Here is a 20,521-nt window from a genome sequence, read left to right on the forward strand (position 1 = left end):
ATGAAGGAAGTGAAGAAAACCGTTAAAAAGAATTAGGTGTGGTCTCACAGACGGAGTTTAAAATTTTCTGTTCGTGAAACAAGATCAGTGTTCTTTACAAGGAAAAGAAGCTCTGAATGTGGATCGGCTTCTGACACGTTGTCACCTTTCCACTCAGGCTAATGTCGAAGGACAATAGAAAAATTAAATAAAAAGGGAAACAAAAGTTAGTCCGGTACCATTATCAGCAATATACCCTGGATTTGAGAGAAGGGGAAGATGATCTTTATCAGAAGAAAGACAGAATATGAGAAAATAAAAAGGTTTTGAGTGAGTCAAAATGGACACAGAATTGAAGAACATAACAAAATCTGACGAAAAGAAAACACAAGATTTTCTTTCTTTCGTTCTTTCTGTTTGTTAAAACAGATCCCAATTTTTTAAAAGAAAATAAATCTTATTTAATTAAAAATGACTACGCTGATTCACCCTCCTTACCAGTTGGGGGCGGTAGAGCACAACTTAACTTTGTTTGTCAACCGCCAATAAACACACGAAGAAGAAGCAAAAGCAGCAGCGGAAGCAGAGTAAATAAAGAAACATTCCTTACTACTTTTTTTGTTAAGTTCTGATTAATTAAAGCTAACAGATGTGGAGACAGCAGGTCAAACTGAGGCTGGAGGCAGCAGTGGAAGAAATATTGAGCATTTTTGAAAGAACGGCCGCAGATTATGAAGAAGAACTGACGCGTTTAAAAAGAAACGGCACCTCAGACGCTGCTTTCAGCCCCAAAGATCACCAGAACATATTAGGTTTGTATTTTACTTTACTTTACTTTAATCTGTGACTATGTTAGTTACATAGCCACGGTTTTCCTCCAGCCAACAGATTTAGCTGTTTAAGGAGAACTTCTTGTGAAGCTATCCTAGCTTAACATGCTAACTGACTCAACAGTAGCAGAAGTTTGTGCCCCCTCCCATTTTTGTATTTAAATAAACTATTTAAATATTTAGTTTCTGCTATACCACTTATCATAAACCCCAAATTACTACACTTTGTTACTTTCTGGTTTGTTCCCATCTTATCCACAGAGGTTGGTAACAGATTGCCTGTGTAAACAATGGTTTTAATAATAGATTTTGGTCATAATTATTTGTTAAAGCAGTTGTGTTTTTTTTATAATTATGCTTGAAGAAAAGATAAAACAAAGCTGGATCACTGATGTCTCTTACAGTAATTAGAATAGCTCTCTTGTATGGCTTTAGGAGGTTTTGTGACACTCAGCTTTAGTCAATTAGTGAACACTCAGTAATAACACAAGTGATGTTTGTGCAAATAAAAAGTTGCCTTTAATGTCTTTGTGTCTTCAGTGTCCCCTGCAAATAATCAGCAGAAGGTGCTGACTGAAGAACAGAGGCCTGGTGTGGACCAGCAGGACCCGAAGCTCCTCCACATAAAACAAGAGGAGGAACTCTGGACCATTCTGGAGCAAGAGGAGCTCAATGGGAGGAAGGAGACTGATACCACCGGCTTTCCCTTCACTGCAGCTCCTTTGAAGCGGGAGGATGATGAGGGCATCTCTCTGTTCTCACAGCTTCACCAACAGCAAAAGGAGGCCAGAGATCTTCCAAGCAGCATCTCAGCCGACCAGATGGTGGCGGCAGCAGCTGGTGGGGAGGACAGTGGAAGAGCAGAAACTAAAGACAATCCCAGCTCTTCAGAGACTGCAGTCAGCGAGGAGGATGAAGAGGACAATAATGTGAGCAATCTTGACTTTCAGCTAAAACAGTTGCCAGACTCTGGGCCAAAAATTGAAGACAATGACTCTGATTGGACAGAGAGCAAATCTCCTAGATGCTCCGAGTGCAGTGAACTATTTGTGAACAACAGGTCTCATCACAGAATAAACTCTTCAACCTGTTTGGTTAAAATGAAAGGTGATGCAGTGAAGAATGATATAGATTCACTCAGGAACATTCAGACAAATCTGAAATCATTTAGTTGTCATAACTGTGGCAAAACATGTACCAGTAAAACAGCTCTAAACACACACAGAGTGAAGCACAAAGGGGGGGTTAATTGTGAACTTTGTGGTCACAGGTTTAGAAATAAGAAACTGTTAAACAGACACAAGCGAGTCCACACGGGGTATAAAAAATATATTTGTGATGTTTGTGGACACAGGTTTAGCAATAAGTCACATTTAGACATGCACACAAGAAGCCACACGGGAGAGAAACCATTTGCCTGTAATCTCTGTGAACTCAAATTTAGCCGTAATACACACTTAAACAGACACATGAAAATACACACAGGAGAGAAACAGTTTGCTTGTGACGTCTGTGAGCAAAGGTTTATCCGAAAAGATTATTTAGACAGACACATGAGAGCAAAGAAAGCTAAGCTTTCATGCGCGATGGCTCTTCAGGTGTAGGTGAGAACCGTCGCTGGAAGGACAACGGTTTAGCTGTGAATATTAGGACATCTTTTAAAGACACACAGGAGAGTTCACACAGAGTAGATCACGCAACATTTGTTTTTAAATAGATTGTGAGGCAGTAGTTTTTACCTACAGGAATTTCTGTGTAGATATAGATTTTCTCTTGGCTCTTAGTCCTTAAAAACGTGTCTGAAAACACACTACAGACCTGTTTAGTTGTCTCTCCAGCAGTCCCAGGTTTGATCCCTGAACCAACATAAACTGAGAGGTTGCTGTTGTAGCCAAATATTAAATGCTGTCAAGATTTAGGATGTTCAAACTTTATAACTTTACAAGTCTGAATCCTAGAAAGTTAGAAAACTCCAAGAAAAAGAATACTGCATTTCAATTTATTTTATTCTGATTCAAGTCTTGTTTTTTTTTTCATTGAGAACATTTATTTCACATATCAGTAGTTGCAGAAATATACAAATTAATAAAGGTGTGATTTAAAAAAATACAAACAGGAAAATTTTTTTTAGAATTAAACATACATTAATTAATTAAAGTCAAATATTTGACCCACATTAAATTGTTATCGATTGTTATTATCTTGATTCGATTAATCATTTTACTTTTTTCAGCATTCCTAAAACTGTTTCAAGAGAACGGGTAGTAAAATGCTTGAAAGCGTTTGACTCATGTGCATTGGTCAAATTTTTACATTTTCTGATGATTTTGAATAAAATACAACACCTCTAACTCCTGCGGTGGTTTCATTTCGAGGATAAAGACAAACACGTTACAGAAAAGCTTTAAACTGATTTCGACGCCATTAAAGGGAAATAAATATTTAATTTGTTCCAACTCAGCCAGTCAAGAAGGGATTTCTTTCATTCCAACCTTTAAGTCGAGACCTAATAGCTGTGGAAAGTAACTATAATAATAATAATAATAATCATTTTATTTAAATAGCGCCTTTCAGGACACCCAAGGACACTTTACAACAATGAAGAAATCAAAAAAAATAAAATAAAAAAACAGTGCAAAGAACAGGCATGAGTTAAAATATAAAATACATAAAACAAAGTTAGGAGGGGTAAGCTAGTCTGAAGAGATGAGTTTTAAGTTTAGTCCTGAACAGAGAAAGGGAGGTGGTGTTTCGTAGGTCATTGATTGATTGATTGACTGATTGATTTAAACTTTTTATGATTTATTAAAGAGATAAAAGCAACATGCAGAACTGCTCAAGTTATTCCTCATTCCTTTAACTTCTGCTTCTAAGGAACCAGACTGGAGTTATCTTTCAAAGTAGTCTCAGTGAATAGTTCTCCAGGCTTTCTGAAGGCTTTTAGGTTGAACTTTAGCTGCTTCTTCACTTATTTTCAGTCAAACATCTGACAGTTTTCAAATTTTCAGAAGAATGTTTTTGTTTTTTTTTTAGTCACCAAACTCTGACACGAGTCATTCAGTCATAAAAAGGCTCCTAAACTCAACGGATGAACCAGTTTTAAATAATGACTCTTTGTCACTTGCGACCTGTCACAAACTTGTTTCAATTTCTTCGATAATTTCTATGAAAATGCGCAAAAACAATTTGGCACTTAAAATAGTATTTTTGTCTTTCTTCGTCCACTTTCCTGATGTTTAAGCACACACTGAAAAATAGGCAGTCATTGCCAAATACTGGACAAAATGAGGAAAAAAGAAGGTAAAGAGAAAAAAAACAACTTTAGAAGACCCACAGAAATCCTGGAGAACTATTGATCCAGAAAACTTTAAAATATTGTAAAAAAGTAATATTTGGATCCTGTACCATTAGGGTTTGGTCTTAAAAACCCTTTATTTTGCCTGCCTTCATGAATTGTTGTTTTATTTTAGCGTTTGGAGCTGAACATAAAAAAAGTGAAGGTTTTGGGAAACCTGCAGAGGCGCTTTAGAGACACCAGGGGGCGGACCTGCCTCACTCATCTTATTGTTTATAACACAAACGTTTTTACAGCCCAAAATGGTGACATTGATTTGTTTAAAGTGTAAAACAGTCGGAGGAGACAGAGTCTGCCATTTATTGTCCAGGGCTTCTTTAATGTCCCCACTTATTTATTGTAGGCCTTTTTAAGGTAGAAAAGTATTGTTTTGTTTGCTTGTTTCTTATGAACACTGACCATATTTGGATGGATTCAATAATGGCCATCACACGAATGAGCCACCTGTGGACAAACCTTCAGCCCTGGATCCTCCAGAACCTGAGGATTTAAAGTTTTCAGGAGCAGAGAATGTGAAATATAACGTTAAATACAGGATATTACATGTGAAAACAGGTTTCATGAACGCTGAAATTAAGGTTTATTGTTCAGCTCAATAACTCTGACATGAAGCATGATTCTCTCAAACGTGAGGGTCGATATAACGCGCTCACACAGCTCAGAGATCATCCTCGCTGCTTCCTTCATAACGTGTGCAATCATTGTCGAAGAAGGTGTAAAACTGCAGTAGTAAAAGCACCATATGTGTTCCTCCATGTCTGCATGGAGTTTACATAATCCTCTGTAGGGAGGAGGTTGTAGATCCATCTGATTTATTCCTTATTTTTTTACATTTAAATAAACAAAGATATTCCAGCCCTCAGGTTGATATTACAGTAGGTTTACAAACAGCAAAGGCCAGCTTTAAGAAAAGTGTATAGACTGCACTCAGTATTCCTGCCTGTTTTGTTTCTGAAGAGCATCTGGTAAAAACAGAAAACACTCAGAATCCATGAAACATCTGCAGATGACAGCAGAGTTGGTAAACGGTGATCCCTTTATGTTCTCACTTCTGTTCAGAGTTTTATTTTCCCTCCAAACATCATTTGTCACTGCAGGACGGAGCCGTCTCAGCTCACGTGAGGCTTTCATTTCCACAGTGTCCAGGTTCTTTCAGTTGTTACTGTTTAGTAAGAGTCTTTTAGGTGCAAACCGTCCATCCATGACCCGACTGAGCACAGTGTCTAGTTTGTTCACCTGTGAGGATGTTTAATCGGTCTGTCTCTGTCTGCTTCAGTAGTATCTGTTGAGGCTCTGAGTGACGGTGCTGATGTCTGGCTGTCCGTTCATCCAGATCTCTCGGAGAATCCGTTCACGTTCTTCTAGCCGCTGGGCGCGGTCCAGTTCTGAACACACACACACGCACAGAGGAAAGTATTTAAAAACAACTCCAAGAGGTGTGTGTGTGTGTTTGACTAAAAGACTGGAGAACAAGTGTGCATCTTCTGACCAAGAATCACATCGTATCCTGTTGCATCCAAAAAATCTCTCCTGGTAATTTAGATTTGATGTCATCCTTTAAATTGCCTCTTCCGTAGATTATTTTTCATTTTTTAGTTTCTGTATTTTACACCTCTACAATGCCAGATAACTTTTCTCAGCAATTTCTTCATATTTTGTGTCAAAAAATTCAAAACTGTTTTGTAAATTGGTCTTGAGTGATAGTTCTCCAAGTTTCCTGAAGGTCTCGCCAAGATTTTTATTTTGTTTCTCTTTTCAACAACGAAAAAAACAGGTTAGCTAATCAGCACTGATTTATGAATCACAAATTGATTTTTACAAAGAGCTAGTGGTTAAAAGAGCTTCTGGATAAAATATTTAAGCTGCAGGGTTTCACGGGGTTTCGCTCAAAATTGTATCTTAAATTTAATTCATCTGAAATATTCTCTTCTGGGTTTTTTCTTTGTTGTTGTTCTTATTGCTTTGCTGTAAAAACTCAGTACGGCATAAGTTGTTACTAAAAACTGTAAAGTGTAGAAGAAATATAAACACTGATTGTATGTTTTTATTGACAGAAGTAATGTGAAAACTATAAGAAATATGGGTTTTGTACTCCAAATAAAAACAAATCTATTGGTTGTATGGAAACTCTTCCTGTTATTACTACAGTACGTTTTAGGAAAATATGTAAGCTTTTATAGAAACTTCACCATTCAAAAATCATCCAGTCCCAATATTAACAGATTTAAAGGGTCATTAAAGTGTGTGGGATTCACCTTCGGATGATGTGAACATGTTGGCGTGAAGCAGAGCTCTCTCGAAGCGTCGGCGTCTCTGTGCAGACAGGTCGGTCGTGTCGTCCCAGTCCTCTGGCTCGTTGGCCCCGGAGGCCCCTGTCCCCCCAGAGGCCACGACCACGGCGGCAGAGGGGTCTGCGTTACTGTCGCTGGGCCGCTGCTGGGCGCAGATGTGCTGGCGGCCGTGATGCCTGACCTTGTGGCGATGCTGGAGGTCGTTGGTGTTGCCATAGTGACAGTCCGCTCGACAGTGTATCTGGAAGACGATGGCGCACAGCGTGACCAGGAGGCCGACGCTGACGCCTCCCAGAAACACCAGAGCTGTCCTCTCAGGCTGGTCTGTGAGCGAGGGAACACACACCCCTTCATCTGGATTTTCTGTTCTATGTTACTGGTTAATCAACAGCTTGTTGGACAAAATCCAAGACAACACACTGATATTTTAGTTAAAAATGTTAAACCTGAGCTGCTACTATACCTGCTATAAAGGTGTAAGCTGCCATTATGTTGCTAAGCAACGCCATTTCCTGGGAGACCACCTTCACCTCCATGTTAGGGGATCCTGTCGTCGAAGTGCTCATGGTTTCACAGAGGTCAGATTAATTTAATCCCCTGCAGAGGTCAGATCAGATCCTCATCACTCCTCCCTTTTGGGGGTGAAGGTTTGAGAACAGAAGAACTCCCTAACAGGGAAATTAGAAAGAAAAGAAGCGTAAGAATGACGTGTTTCTGACTTGTCAAAGAAGGTGCTAAACCACCACACATTTATCTACTACCTGAAGATTATTATCCATATAGTGCAAATAACATCAAATGTCTTAAAACTCAGGCCTTCGTAGTAAAGCTGTCAGGGTGCGACGTGTCAGGACTCATGGATGAAGACTGAGGCTCGAAGGCTGGATGCACAATTAAAGAATTTATTAACAAAAACAAAATGCAGGGATGTAAGCAACAAGGAGCACTCAGGGAGCAAACATGGCTCCAGGAAAACTGGAGGGGAACAAAAAAGAAAAGAAAAGATGGAGGCCCGATGAGCGAGTGAGAGCAAGCGGTGAAGCGAATACAGCTGGTCTGATTAGTAAATGAGGGACAGGTGAGAGATGAGGAGCAGGACTGGCTGAGGAATGACACGGGGAAATAAAAAGTAAACAACATAAAACACAACTACAAAAGGAATAAAACAAACCAAACCAGCATCCACAAAAACTCAGGCTCAAGATGAAGATTCAGGTTTCTGCACGTCGTCATGACAGGCATTTTTAAAACATCTTAAACCTTATGTATATGCTATTTTTCGAGCTTGTAAATTCAATGTTATTTATCTGAAGTGCTCACGCTCACAACATCAAACATCCTGCTGAAAGATGCCATAAATGAGACAAAATTTATTTGCATTTTTGCAGAAAAAGATCAACAAGTCTTTTCTCGGAGACGAGCTGATGGGATTTCACTGCCGTTTAGCAATTCGGGAGATAATTACATGTTACTTTGGAAACAACTGTACCGCACCCATTAATCTGTGTCACTCTCACCTGATTTTCACTGTCGTTGTGAACAAGCCTGAACTGTTACCTGCAGGGTTCACCCAGAAAAACAACAACTAGACAATGATGCGTCAGGACAGAAAACAGAGGGGTGCAAATAATCAAAACCGAAACACAAGTATTCACATGCGTTTGTGCAGGTAGAGACAATTAAACCAACAGTGTAACTACATTGAGAAACATCTTGCAGGCTGTTCAGCTACATTTCTAGTGTTTATGTCATAAGTGCTGAAATTGTTGCCACTTTGTTTTGTACCTTCTCACAGCTGGATGCACTGAAGCAAAATGATTATTTTTTATTATTATTTTGCTGCTGTTTCTCTGTAAACAACATTCATTTCAGCTGCTCAGCCCCTTCTCTTCTTCAGTCCTGACTGCTGTGAAATAATCCTCAGGCAACGCCTTCATCAGGCAGCCGCGGCAGCCGCACACTTGACCTTTGTGTGGCTCACGTGTAAAATGGGGCAGGTGTTGCTTGGTGCTCACACAGTGACCATGTCATCGTGGATTAATCTCACAAATCTCAGCCAGAGTGAGAATATATTCGTGTTGTGCTGAAAGAAAAGACACTAATGAAACACGGTGGCGATTAGCGTTTAAAAACACGGACACATGACCGGGCCGGACAGCCGTCCAACATGGGAATAATCAAGAAAATCTTTCATCAGACGGGGATTTTATCCATGTTGAAACACAATTCTAAAAGCTTTCATGCTCTTGTCGTCTTGCTTTTATAATACAGGTCACCAGCTGTTTGTAGGTGGAAAACACGCAGACATAGAGTGAAATATGGGGGTAGCATCTGAGCGTTTGAACGGCTTCGTTAACACGTTCCTACGCCCAACTCGTCACGTACGAGCTCTTGTTCAGGAGTCGTTTCTACTCACAGGACACCACTTTATCTTTTGCTTTGCCTACATGTGCAGCTCTGCAACAGGAATAATAAATGTGCTCTTTTAGAGTTTTGCCTTTGAGTGGAGTATATTATAAAGTAAAACTTTTCACTTTACCTGTCACGTTCGCATCAACTATGCATAAAGTACATTTTGCATCTTTTTGTGAGTGTGTGTGAGTGTGAAAGAAAAAAACAACAACTGTAAAATCACAGCTGAGGCTAAATACATGTGTTGTTATCATTCTACACTGCCTGCCTGTCATTTTCTGAGCTAAAGATCTGAGTTCAGATTAGGATGTTTGTGCTATGGACCTGGATAAACATGAGCTTTACCAGCAGAAAGTCAGGTTACAGGTTTATTCAGAGAAGTGAAGATGAAGGAATTAATCAATTTAAAGACGGAGTCTCATCTGGTTAGAAGGAGACTCAGAGTGTGGGTCCTGCCATGGTGAGTAAAGAGGATGAACGAAGGATGAAAAGGTTTAGAAAGTGCTGGATCGGACTGCATGGAGGTGGGTCTGACTGGACTAGCCCTCTGGAGTATCTTCACTGAAAATATATATATTTTTTAACAAGGCAAATCCCATTGGGATCATAAATCTCTTTTTCAAGCATGGGTCTGAAGGCAGTCTAAAGGTGCATGTTTTTGAACTGTGGGGGGAAACCCCCCACACATACACAAGGAGAACATGCAAACTCCACACAGAAAGACCCCAGGCCCAGTCCAGGGCTTGAACCCACGACCTTCTTGCAGCGAAGCAACAGTGGTAACAACCAAAGAGTCGAGCTGCTCGTGCATCCAACGCGCAGCCAGCCTGAATAAAAGTGATGCTGAATAAAAGGGACAAGAGGGATAACAGAGATGAAAAAAAAGTAGGGAGGACGAAGAACGAGGCAAAGAGATTAGATGAGGAAGAATGAGTGAGGGGGAGGGAGGGTGGGTGTCGAAAGCACGAGACAAACTGAGCATCAAGGATGAGTCGACTACATGAAGGTGTTCAGAGGTCATCAGAGGAGTGACCCTCCTCATTAACATATTAACTTCCTTTCTTTCAGGGACACACAAACAGCAGAATTATTTAAAAAAACACAAATACTCCAGGAAAACCTTAACTGCTTACTTATCTTTATTGTGGGCTGTAGAAAATGAATATAACTGATGATTTATGAAATAAGTTTGGTGTAATTGTTCACCATTATAAGGTAAGTTACATGCATCGCAAAGTTTTAAACAAAAACCTCTAATTTTAGCTCAGCTCTGTAAAAATGACAGTCAGAGCCATGCCTGTGTTTGCTGAAGTCTTTTAGCTGTGGCAGCCATCTTGAATCAAACTGATCTCCAAAGGTAATCAGCTGTAGGCGTGAATCTATTGATCACTTTCTGAGAGTTTCATTAAAATCTGTCCAGAAGTCCATGAGATATTTTGCTAACAATCGCACACAGGAACAGGCATATATATGAATGCCCAACTTTCATGGCAGTAGGTGATAAAAATAAATAACTATGTGTGTGAGTGTAATAGATGTGTGTTTATGAGATGATTACTAAATTAGACAAAAGAAAACACATTTTTTTCTTGTGTTTGGTTTATATTTCACATGTACTGTACCTGTTTCCAATACAAGCGTCAAAATCTTCATATAGTTAAAAGGTACACACTTGGTCTGACTTCTACTCTTCTAAAAACAAATGTTTTTTCTTTTTTCAGCTAATCCGGCAAACAATGGAGCTCTGTAACTGTGAAAGATTAGTCTGTTTATAGCGGGTCATCAACACTCAAATCCTGCAAACATATAATCTTTTGTAAGCTTGAACAAAAAATAGCTAAATGTGTTTGCAATATATACATATATTCACTTTCATTTTCTCCATAATTGTAAAATCCACTAAATGAAAGAATATCTGCAGGAGTGGCATCCTGAATCTGAACGACGCCTCCAGCTCAGCTCTCTAATTACAACACTCCTCAGAAACACTTGACTTTCACTCCTAGAGTTTCATAATGTTGATTCTCTTGATAATAAAGATTTAGCTCTGTGGATGTGAGTCTTAAATCTGTAATCTGTTTTACGTTTTTGACACTCAAATTTAATAAACGTGCTGATTTATTTTTCCAGATCTCAACTTTAAACACTGCCTGTTCATATCTTTTCACCTAAGGTTCACTGTGACATCTTTAAACGTTTAACTCTAAAAACTGCAGCGAAATACAAATGCTGGGAAGTAAAATGCTGCACTTTCATGATGCGGAGCTGTAAAAACAGGGCATTAGTTTAAACTCTGACACATGAAAAATGAATGGGGCACTCAGAAAAGATCAAACTGGCCTAATTTCTCGGGATGTTTTCAGCTGGAAAAATGCAGAAGTGCAGCTGCAGGAATAGTGAGAGGACAGTGGATAGTAAAAGTGCTCGCTGTCTCGCCACAATTCTGTAAACATGTACCCAGCAAGAATAATGTTTGACACTATTTTAGTCATACATCCAGTAAAGAAATATGATATGTAACGAGCTACGTATCATTATAAAATAGGAGCACGGAAAAATAAAATTCTGCTTTGACAAAAAAAAACAAAAAAACACAACCTCCCAGCATTTCTAAATTTACTGACTGTCGGTGTCGTTTTGTGATGTTCTGTAGAAATGCTGCAGGAAGCGGCTGCCCTTCTCCTCCTGATGTGACAGTTTGGGTTGTTGTGCCACCATGAAGTATTTCAGGACATTTTAGAAGCTGTTTGTTATTTGTTTACCATTTTATGAATTAAATCGCTTGTCTATAACGATGAAGGGTGGTTTGAATGACATATATGAACATTTTTTTTTTACCATGACAGAGCCAAGGCGTGTTAACTCCTCATCCGTGATCAGAACTGGTAGTTTCTGTTTCCAGGTTTGTACAGGAAAGCGGGTAAAAATAAAAATAAAAATGGATGAATTGAAAAGGTGGATGGTCCTTTCTCTATGCAAGCAGAAAAAGGATTTATTTGGCTGCACTTGTTAGATTGCCCTGTACTCATTTGTTCCCCTCAGATGAAAGGAAACGGGTTAGGCTGTTCAGGAAGAACCTAGGAACCATCAAAGCTCCAGGAGGACAAGTTTTACATCACCATGGACTGAGAGGGGACTGAAAAAAACACAACAAAACCTGCTTCAAAAGCCTTCAAGCTGGACGGAAATATGCAGCGGCCAGTGTGGACGAGCCAAATGCCTTCTGGAGAAACGTTTTATGGTCAAACGGGACAAAGATTGAGTTATTTGGTCGCAGTGAGGTGTTGTTTGGAGGTTTTTAAACACTGCTGGACACAGTGATGGTAATTCATTGGCTCAGGTTCTTCAACTTCACCTCAAATCAACAGCTAGATGTTTGAAACTTGGACACATTTTGATGTTTCAACGGGAGAATGATCCCCTAAACACACATCAGCACCGGCTTCAGAAAACAACCTTCTGGAATGACCTTCCCAAAGCCCCGATCTCAACCTTTTTTCTCACAATTTTAACAACTGCTGATGTTCTGTTGCAGGTGCTGTCGTGAATATAAAGCGTGTTTAACCACATGTAACCTGACTAAAGCGGACAGCACTCCTGAAAACAAACAAACAAAAAAAAAAAACTGAAAAGTTAGCAGCATGTGCTGTTCTGAGAATTTTATTAGTTTTTGAAAGAGGAAGCCTTTTGCTGCCTCCGCTGATCTTTAGGCTTCAGGCTTATTTTTTATTGCAGATTTAGGAGAGTCGTAAAGATTCATACCAAAAACAAAAGCACATTTGAACTAATCTTTGATAACACTGAAACCCAATAAAGTTTGTGCTGTTAACCCTCTCAGGCTCAAATTAAGTTTTAGTAACAGGAAAAATCAGATATTTGGGGAAATTATCATCTGAGTAAAATAAGGCTCATAAAATATGAATGTGGAGTAATTAGGTATATGCAATTCGCTGTTGCAAATCTGCAACGTCTGCCTTGAGAGGGTTAAAAAGACAATAATCAAAAGCAAATAATTTTGAATCAGTGTGAAAATCAGCTCCCCTGGTGCACACTGCCTTATCCATTTTTTATTTGTTTTATTGCACAAAATGTGGTTCAAACATGCCAACAAAATTCTTTTACAGCCTCTGTTTTTTTCAATTGACCCTCCTTTTCCTCCCACATCTCATCTCAGTTGTCTGATCAAATCCCAATTGTTTTTTTTTCTGCGTGTGGTTAGAAAAAGTATATCGTTCCTACAACTGAGTGAGCTTGGCTCAGGCTGTACTCCAGCTCTCACACACACAGATCTCCTCACACATAACCTCCACATTGTGCTCATCAAAGCTGAAGTGTATTTCTCCCTCTGTGTGTCCTGTAACACTAATCGAATGTGACAGCGGCCTTTCCCTCTCCTGCTGCTGCTGCTACTAATATAAGACAGAGAGAGAGAGAGAGAGAGAGAGAGAGCAGCGCACAAGAATAAAACAAAACACAGACAGGAGAAAGAAACTGTGTCTGAGAAGAAAGAGTGATCTGTGGAGGAAAGTTGAGACTTCCTGAAACATCACCAGCAACATCAGAGGCGCCAGCCTCAACATGTGCATCAGATTTATCATAAAACACAAATAAGATGTTTATACTCACAGTTTGCTCATGCCAAGATCCTCTCTCCACCTTTTCTGCCTCCTCCTCTGCTCTGGACTTCTCCTCTGTACTCCTGTGCTCCTCTAATCTCTCCACTCTCCTCCCCTTTCCTTTCCCCTGCGCTCTTTGCCTTCCCTTCAAAGTAAACCAAAAGGAGCACTAGCTGCACAATTAGACGGATAAATCTCCTCTGTCCCACCGCAGTTGTCACACTGGCACATAAGCCTCCTTATCACTGTTTTATGTAGATACAAATGAAAAGCGTCTATCATTCTCCCGTCTCCACTTCAGTCCTTCTGTCTTTGATGCAGAAGCAGCAGCAGGAGGAGGAGGAAGAGGAAGAGGAGGAGGAGGAGGAGGAGGAGAAGAGGTGCGTGTCTCACAGTCTTTTCCAGAGGGCACTTTTCCGATATTCCACTTTAGTTTTTCCAGGTTATTTTCCAGACAGAGAGACGAAGGTCAGCTCCTGAGGGAAGAAATGTGACATGAGAGACCCTGACAGGTCGGCTGAATCTCCCTCCTCCCTCGCTGCCAAACGTCAGCATCCCCTTCTTTCTCTCACACACACACACACACACACACACACACACACACACACACACACACACACACACACACACACACACACACACACACACACACACACACACACACACACACACACACACCACTTACTGACTGAGGCTGTTTATAAAACACTGGGTCATACAGATAGGACTGGCCTCTTATGAATCAGCAAAACATTGCCCTGTGTGTGTGTGTGTGTGTGATGTTGAAAAATGTTCCATCACAACATGAAAATTTACTTTATTAAATATCCAAATATGGCCCCATACTTTATGAACTTGTACTAACTTTAATTTGTAGTGGTAGTAATAATAAAAGTAATGAAAACACATCAAAAATTACTGAAAAAACTGTCCTAAATCTGTTTTTATACCACAGCATGCATGTGTGGGAGTGTGTGTGTGTGTGCTTAACAGAAACATAAAGTAGTAAGGTTACTTATTTTTGAGCTAGATCAGCAATTTTGTAAAAACCTGTTCTTGTCAGACCACATTTATAAAACTTTTATCAGCTGACCTGTCGTGTTGGCAGGTTATTTTGGTGCTGATGTTACGCAACAGGAAAAGCCTGAAAACCCTCCTTCTCCTGGTTGGCTATCCAGGGCAACAGCTCCGAACAGGTATGTGAAAGAAAGAAAAAAACCAAGAATTTACACAAGGCAGGGCGATAAAACTTTGCTTTTAGGAAAGGTAACAACCTACCGTTTTTGAAACTGCACCACCTCAGACAGGTTTTTGCTCGTTGAAGAAAAGAAAAAAACGTGTAAAAAAAAACCTGAACGATTCAAACAAACGAAGCGAAGCCACGAGTGAGTTCATCTGCAGGAACACTTCAAACTGCTGTCTCTGCTCCCCTCGTTCAACACGCCCTTTTAATAGTGAAGATGTGTTGTTGTTTTTTTTTTACTGTATGCCTGCCCATTTTTTTTTCCTGAGAGCTTTGCTGCTGCAGCATTTCAGAAACACACCACTGCCACCAGTGAAAGGATGTCAGGGGTTACTATCAGCCATTCCTCGCTGAGCAAGCTGATGTTTGCATGTGGTGGGTGAACATCGATGGTGTGGCACATCTGTCAGAGATGCAAAAGAGTCTGAATTGCACATAAGAGACACTGCTCTGAATGAAATGTCATTTTCTTAGCACTGGAGTATTTATCGAGGGTCCTTATTAGTTCTCTTTAGTAAAAAAGCCATATGAAGAGTCAGCTCACCCTCACAGTTGCTCCAGTAGAAAAGGTGAGGGGATCATCAGCTAAAACTGTCAAGATCTGGTTGTAAATATGACCCAAGGGTACAGAAACCATGCAAGGATTTGATGATGCAAGAAAGATTTTAATGAAATGAAACAAAAAAGGCTTACATGGCAGCGAAAGACAACATCTAGGAAGGCGACAAACACAAGAGGAACAGAGGAAAACCAGCAGGAGAACAAACAGAACGACTAACTGAGGAGAAGGAAGGACTGAGAGATAAACAGACAAGGACTGATGAGGAAAACGGTGACAGCTGAGCTTAATGAATACGAGGAACAGGTGTGAGATGAGTGATGGGAGAACAGTACTGATGTGATGATAGACTGGGAAACTAAACACGAGGAATCTCAAAAGATAAACCAAAGAAAACACAAAGAACAGCAACATGACAAACAAAACTAAATCCACAACAAAATTAACAAAACAACCCAAAGAAAATCCCCATAATCCTATTAAATAAAACCCAAAGAATCCCAGGATCATGACAAAAACCTTTATTTTCCATTTGTTTGAGCTCCATGATTCATGAAAAGTCACAACTAAAAGCAAATGCAGACTTTATGTAAAGAAAAATCCAAAAACGGTTGATTTTTGTCCAGCCGTGTATGCTCGTGGCTCTCCTTCATCTGTTGTAACATTGTGTTGATCCGAAGGTTTGACTGATTTCTACCGACACTCTGAAGAACTGACAGCCTCTCGTAATAAATAATATATATATTTTTTACTTAATAAAAAATGGAATAAATGTCAGGTGCATTATTATTCATCGCAGGCCCCCTTCTAGCACAATAAGTTGTTGTAGAAGGTTATTTCAGTGGGCAGGAATGACCTACTTTAGCAGATCTTGTTGCAGTGAATTGGTGAAGGAGTCTTGTACTGAGGGTGAGGGTGAAGTGTGCTGCGGGAGTGTGTGTTGTGTTGAGCATCAAGCTGGAGGGGCTCCATTATAATCTCCAACAAAGAGGCGACCTTCCATACGAGTCTGTTAGTTTTTATAGTTTTCTTAAAGTGAGGGGAACCGGTTCAAACAGCGGGAACAAAGGGAACACTAACATCTGATAAATTCCTCTCTTGGACCTTTTTTGGAACAATTGCATACCTTGTTGAAGGCTGTAGCCCTTATGGGAACTAAAACCAGGTCATAGTGAGGCAGACCATCATATTAAAGAGTTAAGGCTAAGACGTGAAGTTAAAAGTTAGCGGTGAGGGCTAAAGTTTGTGACAGACTGTCCACAATCAATGTACGTCATTTGGGAGATTTTAAATAATTTGGCAAGAATTATCTTCCTTAGTGACCAAGAAAAGTAAACAGGACTAAAGTTTCCACACATTGAACAGATAATGGAGGGACCACTTGGATTCAGACTGGGAACGCTGACTTTCTGCATGGACAGTCGTAATGAATCTGCCTGAAGCTGCAGGTAGGTTTGGGTGGTGTTCTCTCAGTTCATCAGTGAATTAACTTCATTGGGAATGATGTAATTCATAACTTTTGCACTGCAGCTCTAGTTTGCTTCAGATGTACTACTTCGTGTATTACTACAGTAAAAATCACACATTGTCAGTGATTGACGCTTCAACCTACGCTGATAAACTTTATCTTACAAAAACAGGTTACAAATCTGCAAATTTACTCCTCCAAATAGGCACATAACTTCTGAACAGCAGGGCACAGTAGTGTTTATTGCAAAAGCATAAATGTCATCCAGTTTAGAAAAAACAAAGCTTTGGGAAATTTAATTCAGTCCTCTTATGCTTTACTATGTAAAGACGCATGTATGAGTCTGAAAATAAAATAAGATGTTGTGTTTTGAAAGGCAATACCCTTGATGGGCACTATAATTTATGTTCCCAAGTAAAATTCTCTCATGAAATACAAAGGTAGTAAATCTTTTTTAAGTCTTTATGGTGTTGATACTGAAATCCCTTCTTTCTGATCAATATACACTTCCATGTTCAACAAGATATCAAAGGTCTTTGTGTGAAATCAAGTTTTATGCATCTATGATTGATGACTGATTTATAAAAAGCGTCATTTGTAGATGAAATTACAAAACAGTCTTCCTTGATTTCTGTTAAAATACTTTTTATTGGACTCAAAACTGACAGGTACCATTCTCCTACATGATCTGTGCTTACAATAAAATGGAGAACATCACTGTGAAATACGTAAATTTCCTTGTTTCTCACAAAAAGTGGCAGACTCCTTTGGTTTTTACTGGGTCCTCTGTGTTCACTGGTGGTTGGTTTGGAGAGTTATTAAAAAATACGTTAACAATAAAAGTAAAACTAAGTTCAGATCATGAAACTTAGACACTGAATTCAAAGATACTGTTAGGCTTTTCTGGACTGGGTGATGATTCATTTGTTCGTTTAGGTTTTTGTAAAAGAGGAAAAGCGTTTCATTGATTGGTGACATGACCGCTGTCTCTTAGCTGAACTTCTCTTTGTGACAGGAGGAGACGAGGCTGAACTGGCTGGAGGATTTCTTTGACATCAGTTGTCTCTTTTATTCTCTCGTCTCTCTGTTGCTACAGGGCACCTTTACTCAGTGCGGACTTTTGGCCAGAACACAGACCTCATTATTTTCGAGTTATCTTCGTGTTTTTGTGTGTTTTGTTTTCATGTCACTGTGGAGACTTTAAATGGTCGACATGGGAATTCTTGTCTGGTCCGAACTGTTTTATTTTAGGGTAAAGGCTTGGTTTCGGGGTTTGGGTTAAGTTATTAGGGTGAGGGGGATGAGGACAGCTTTTTGTTAGCAAATGTCCTCATGGGGATAGTGGAACAAACAAATGTGTGTGTGTTACATAAGACAGCTGTTCATGTGGCGATAATCAAATCATTCCCATGAATGAGTCAAGTGGATCTGAGGGCCTCTCAGAGTCTTTGCTCATGTCTCTTTCTGTGTCCATATGTGCTCCTCACCCCTGCTGGTTTCTCCTCCTGCATCTAAACGGCTCCCTTCTTCTGCTTTACTGCACTTTTATTTTATACTTTACCACACGCAAGAGCTCCATCTACACATTCGCTTGCTCTGAACGTCTGTGAACCGCCCACCTCTACATTTCCTGCATTTTGATTCACTTAAAAATCTTATTTGACGATCTCAGGGAGTAAACCAACCTTTTAATTGTTTTTATTTGGTAAGTTTTAAATGAAGATGTGAAGAAATGCTTATTTGAGAAGCAGCATTATGGGTCAATTGACTTCACACGATGATTTCCGCGGATGTACAAAAGCTTTTAAATTATTTATTTGATCTGAAGAGTGAACCAGCAGTAGGGTGGTAAGCGAAAATGATCCGACAAAGCCCTATAACAGGGGTCTCCAATCCTGGTCTTGGAGAGCCACCGTCCTGCATGTTTTACTCGTTTCCCTGCTCCAGCACACCTGATTCAGTGGTTAAATTACCTCTTCATGTTCTGCAGAAGCCTATTAATCACCCATTGATTCAAATCAGGTGTGTTGCAGCAGAGAAACAAGTAAAACTTGCAGGATGGTGGCCCTCGAGGACCAGCACTGGAGACCACTGCTCTATAAGGTTAAAGTTTATTCCTGTTAGATAGTACAGGCTGCAAATAAAGACACATTTTGATAATATTAATCATTGTGTGTGCTTTTGATACTTTATATAAAACATGAGCCTCAACTTTGTTCATAAACCATAAAAAAGACTTTACTATGGTCCAAAAACTTTAGATTGGATTTCGTTTTATTCCTAAATTAATGTTAGAGCTAACATAACTTTTATTATATTTATTGTTTACCCATTATTAAGTGCACTTATGTTTGAATAAAACCTTTCATTCAACCAATCATTTTAGACTTACATTTGTTTTTAATGTCACCAGTCTTAGCGGTGGAATCAGCGTCCAAGGTCGTGTTGCTCGTCTTGGTAAAAAATGTGTAACCTCAAAAAAATGTCACCAAACAACTAAATAGGTTAGTTTAGGGTTTGGTTGCTCCTTAACTTGCGACCTTAAATAAGTTTGGAAAACCATCAGGAACATGATTTTAAACCTTTTCGACTCACCTGAGAAGAATTTAATAGGTTCAAAACTAACAGCAGAAATCCTCACAGAACCACAGTATTTGCTTCATCCAACTAACAAACATCAGAGGATCAAAATAAAAAAAAAAAAAAATTTTTTTTTTTACTTATTTAAAATGGTAATTGCGTTCTTTTTGGTTTACTCAATGTTTCCTCTTAATTTAAAAAGAAGCTACAGATGAAAGTTAATGTAGTGACTAAAATGTGAATGAATAAATAAATAAATAGGTGTTTTAGGATCTTAAGCTGGTCTGTTTTTGTGTTTTCAGGCAGACGGGTTCCTGTTGCTGATCCTATTTGGCACCACTTGTACCTGCTCACATCCATTCAGCTTTTAATCCGAAGGTCAGCTTCACTGTGACGTTTCGTTCTGCCTAATCACCCTTCTGGTCATTATTCATCACGATCAGTCAGGAAAAGAAACAACGATGGATGTAAACTTAAACCAGACTGGGTTTGGAAGGCAAAGGAAGTGCTTGTGCTTAAAACACGTAACCTTTTCTGACCTTAATGAAAAGTTTTTTGGTGAAAAGTAACAACTCTGTTACAATCATGTCACTTCCTAAAGCAACAAGTCTTTCAAAAACGGCTCAACACACAAACATTTAAGTAGCTTTATCCTAAAACCAATAAAACCCCCTGCATTTTTCCAGGTGTAACACATTTTTGGAGGTTGCATCATCACATCCATGGAATGAATTAGTGCCACCTCAGAAGTTGGAGTTCAGCTGATGTTGTCGACCCAGATGTGCAGCGTTGTGGAGCGTTGTGTGTTGCTGTCAGGATCAGCGCAGTTACGTAACAACTGCTGCTCCTTTGGCCTCAGTTGGAGCCAGTGGAGGGTAAGGAAGGACTTAATGAGCTCTGTTGGTGTGCACCGACAACTCTACACTCGACTCCACTCACAATCTGTCGAAAAACACAAAAATAAAAAGAGAAGCCAGTGAAACTGAAAATGTAAATCCATTAAAATACTGCAGTCCCTCAGTTGACGTTTACAATTTGTCTTATTGTTGAATCTTCCAAAATGATTTCTATGCACTTACACTTAAAATACACTAATTTACCAAAACAGCACCAACATTTTTTCTGCTGACTGATAAAGGGGGTTGGTGTCTTCTGAACTGATCTGCATTTCTGCAAGACTTATTTTAA

General features: G+C 39.5%; 2 protein-coding genes and 1 long non-coding RNA gene across 5 annotated transcripts; 2 read left to right on the plus strand and 1 right to left on the minus strand.

Annotated features, from left to right (window-relative positions):
- The first annotated feature begins 524 nt into the window (after positions 1–524).
- LOC108237378 (zinc finger protein 300-like) lies at positions 525–5,918 on the plus strand. The gene is made up of 2 exons (XM_017418752.3): positions 525–791; positions 1,350–5,918. Exons 1-2 carry the CDS (start codon positions 629–631, stop codon positions 2,411–2,413), a joined length of 1,227 nt encoding a protein of 408 aa, XP_017274241.1. The 5' UTR covers positions 525–628; the 3' UTR covers positions 2,414–5,918.
- Positions 3,793–14,893, minus strand: eva1a (eva-1 homolog A (C. elegans)). Of its 3 annotated transcripts, none has more exons than XM_017418756.3 (6): positions 14,577–14,893; positions 13,494–13,959; positions 7,217–7,336; positions 6,919–7,123; positions 6,420–6,779; positions 3,793–5,549 (listed from the first exon to the last, which is right to left on the minus strand). In XM_017418756.3, exons 4-6 carry the CDS (start codon positions 7,019–7,021, stop codon positions 5,437–5,439), a joined length of 576 nt encoding a protein of 191 aa, XP_017274245.1. In that variant the 5' UTR covers positions 7,022–7,123; positions 7,217–7,336; positions 13,494–13,959; positions 14,577–14,893; the 3' UTR covers positions 3,793–5,436. The 3 variants fall into 3 exon arrangements, with proteins under 3 accessions (XP_017274245.1, XP_037835962.1, XP_017274242.1); XM_037980034.1 differs by having other exon boundaries at positions 7,217–13,276; XM_017418753.3 differs by lacking the exon at positions 7,217–7,336.
- On the plus strand, positions 14,612–20,343 carry LOC112450578. The gene is made up of 3 exons (XR_003039238.2): positions 14,612–14,679; positions 19,636–19,711; positions 20,020–20,343. It is a non-coding gene; the product is annotated as an uncharacterized LOC112450578 (long non-coding RNA).
- Positions 20,344–20,521: the final 178 nt, after the last annotated feature.

This window comes from Kryptolebias marmoratus, linkage group LG15 (genome assembly GCF_001649575.2).
Source record: "Kryptolebias marmoratus isolate JLee-2015 linkage group LG15, ASM164957v2, whole genome shotgun sequence".
Classification (NCBI taxonomy): Eukaryota; Metazoa; Chordata; class Actinopteri; order Cyprinodontiformes; family Rivulidae; genus Kryptolebias; species Kryptolebias marmoratus.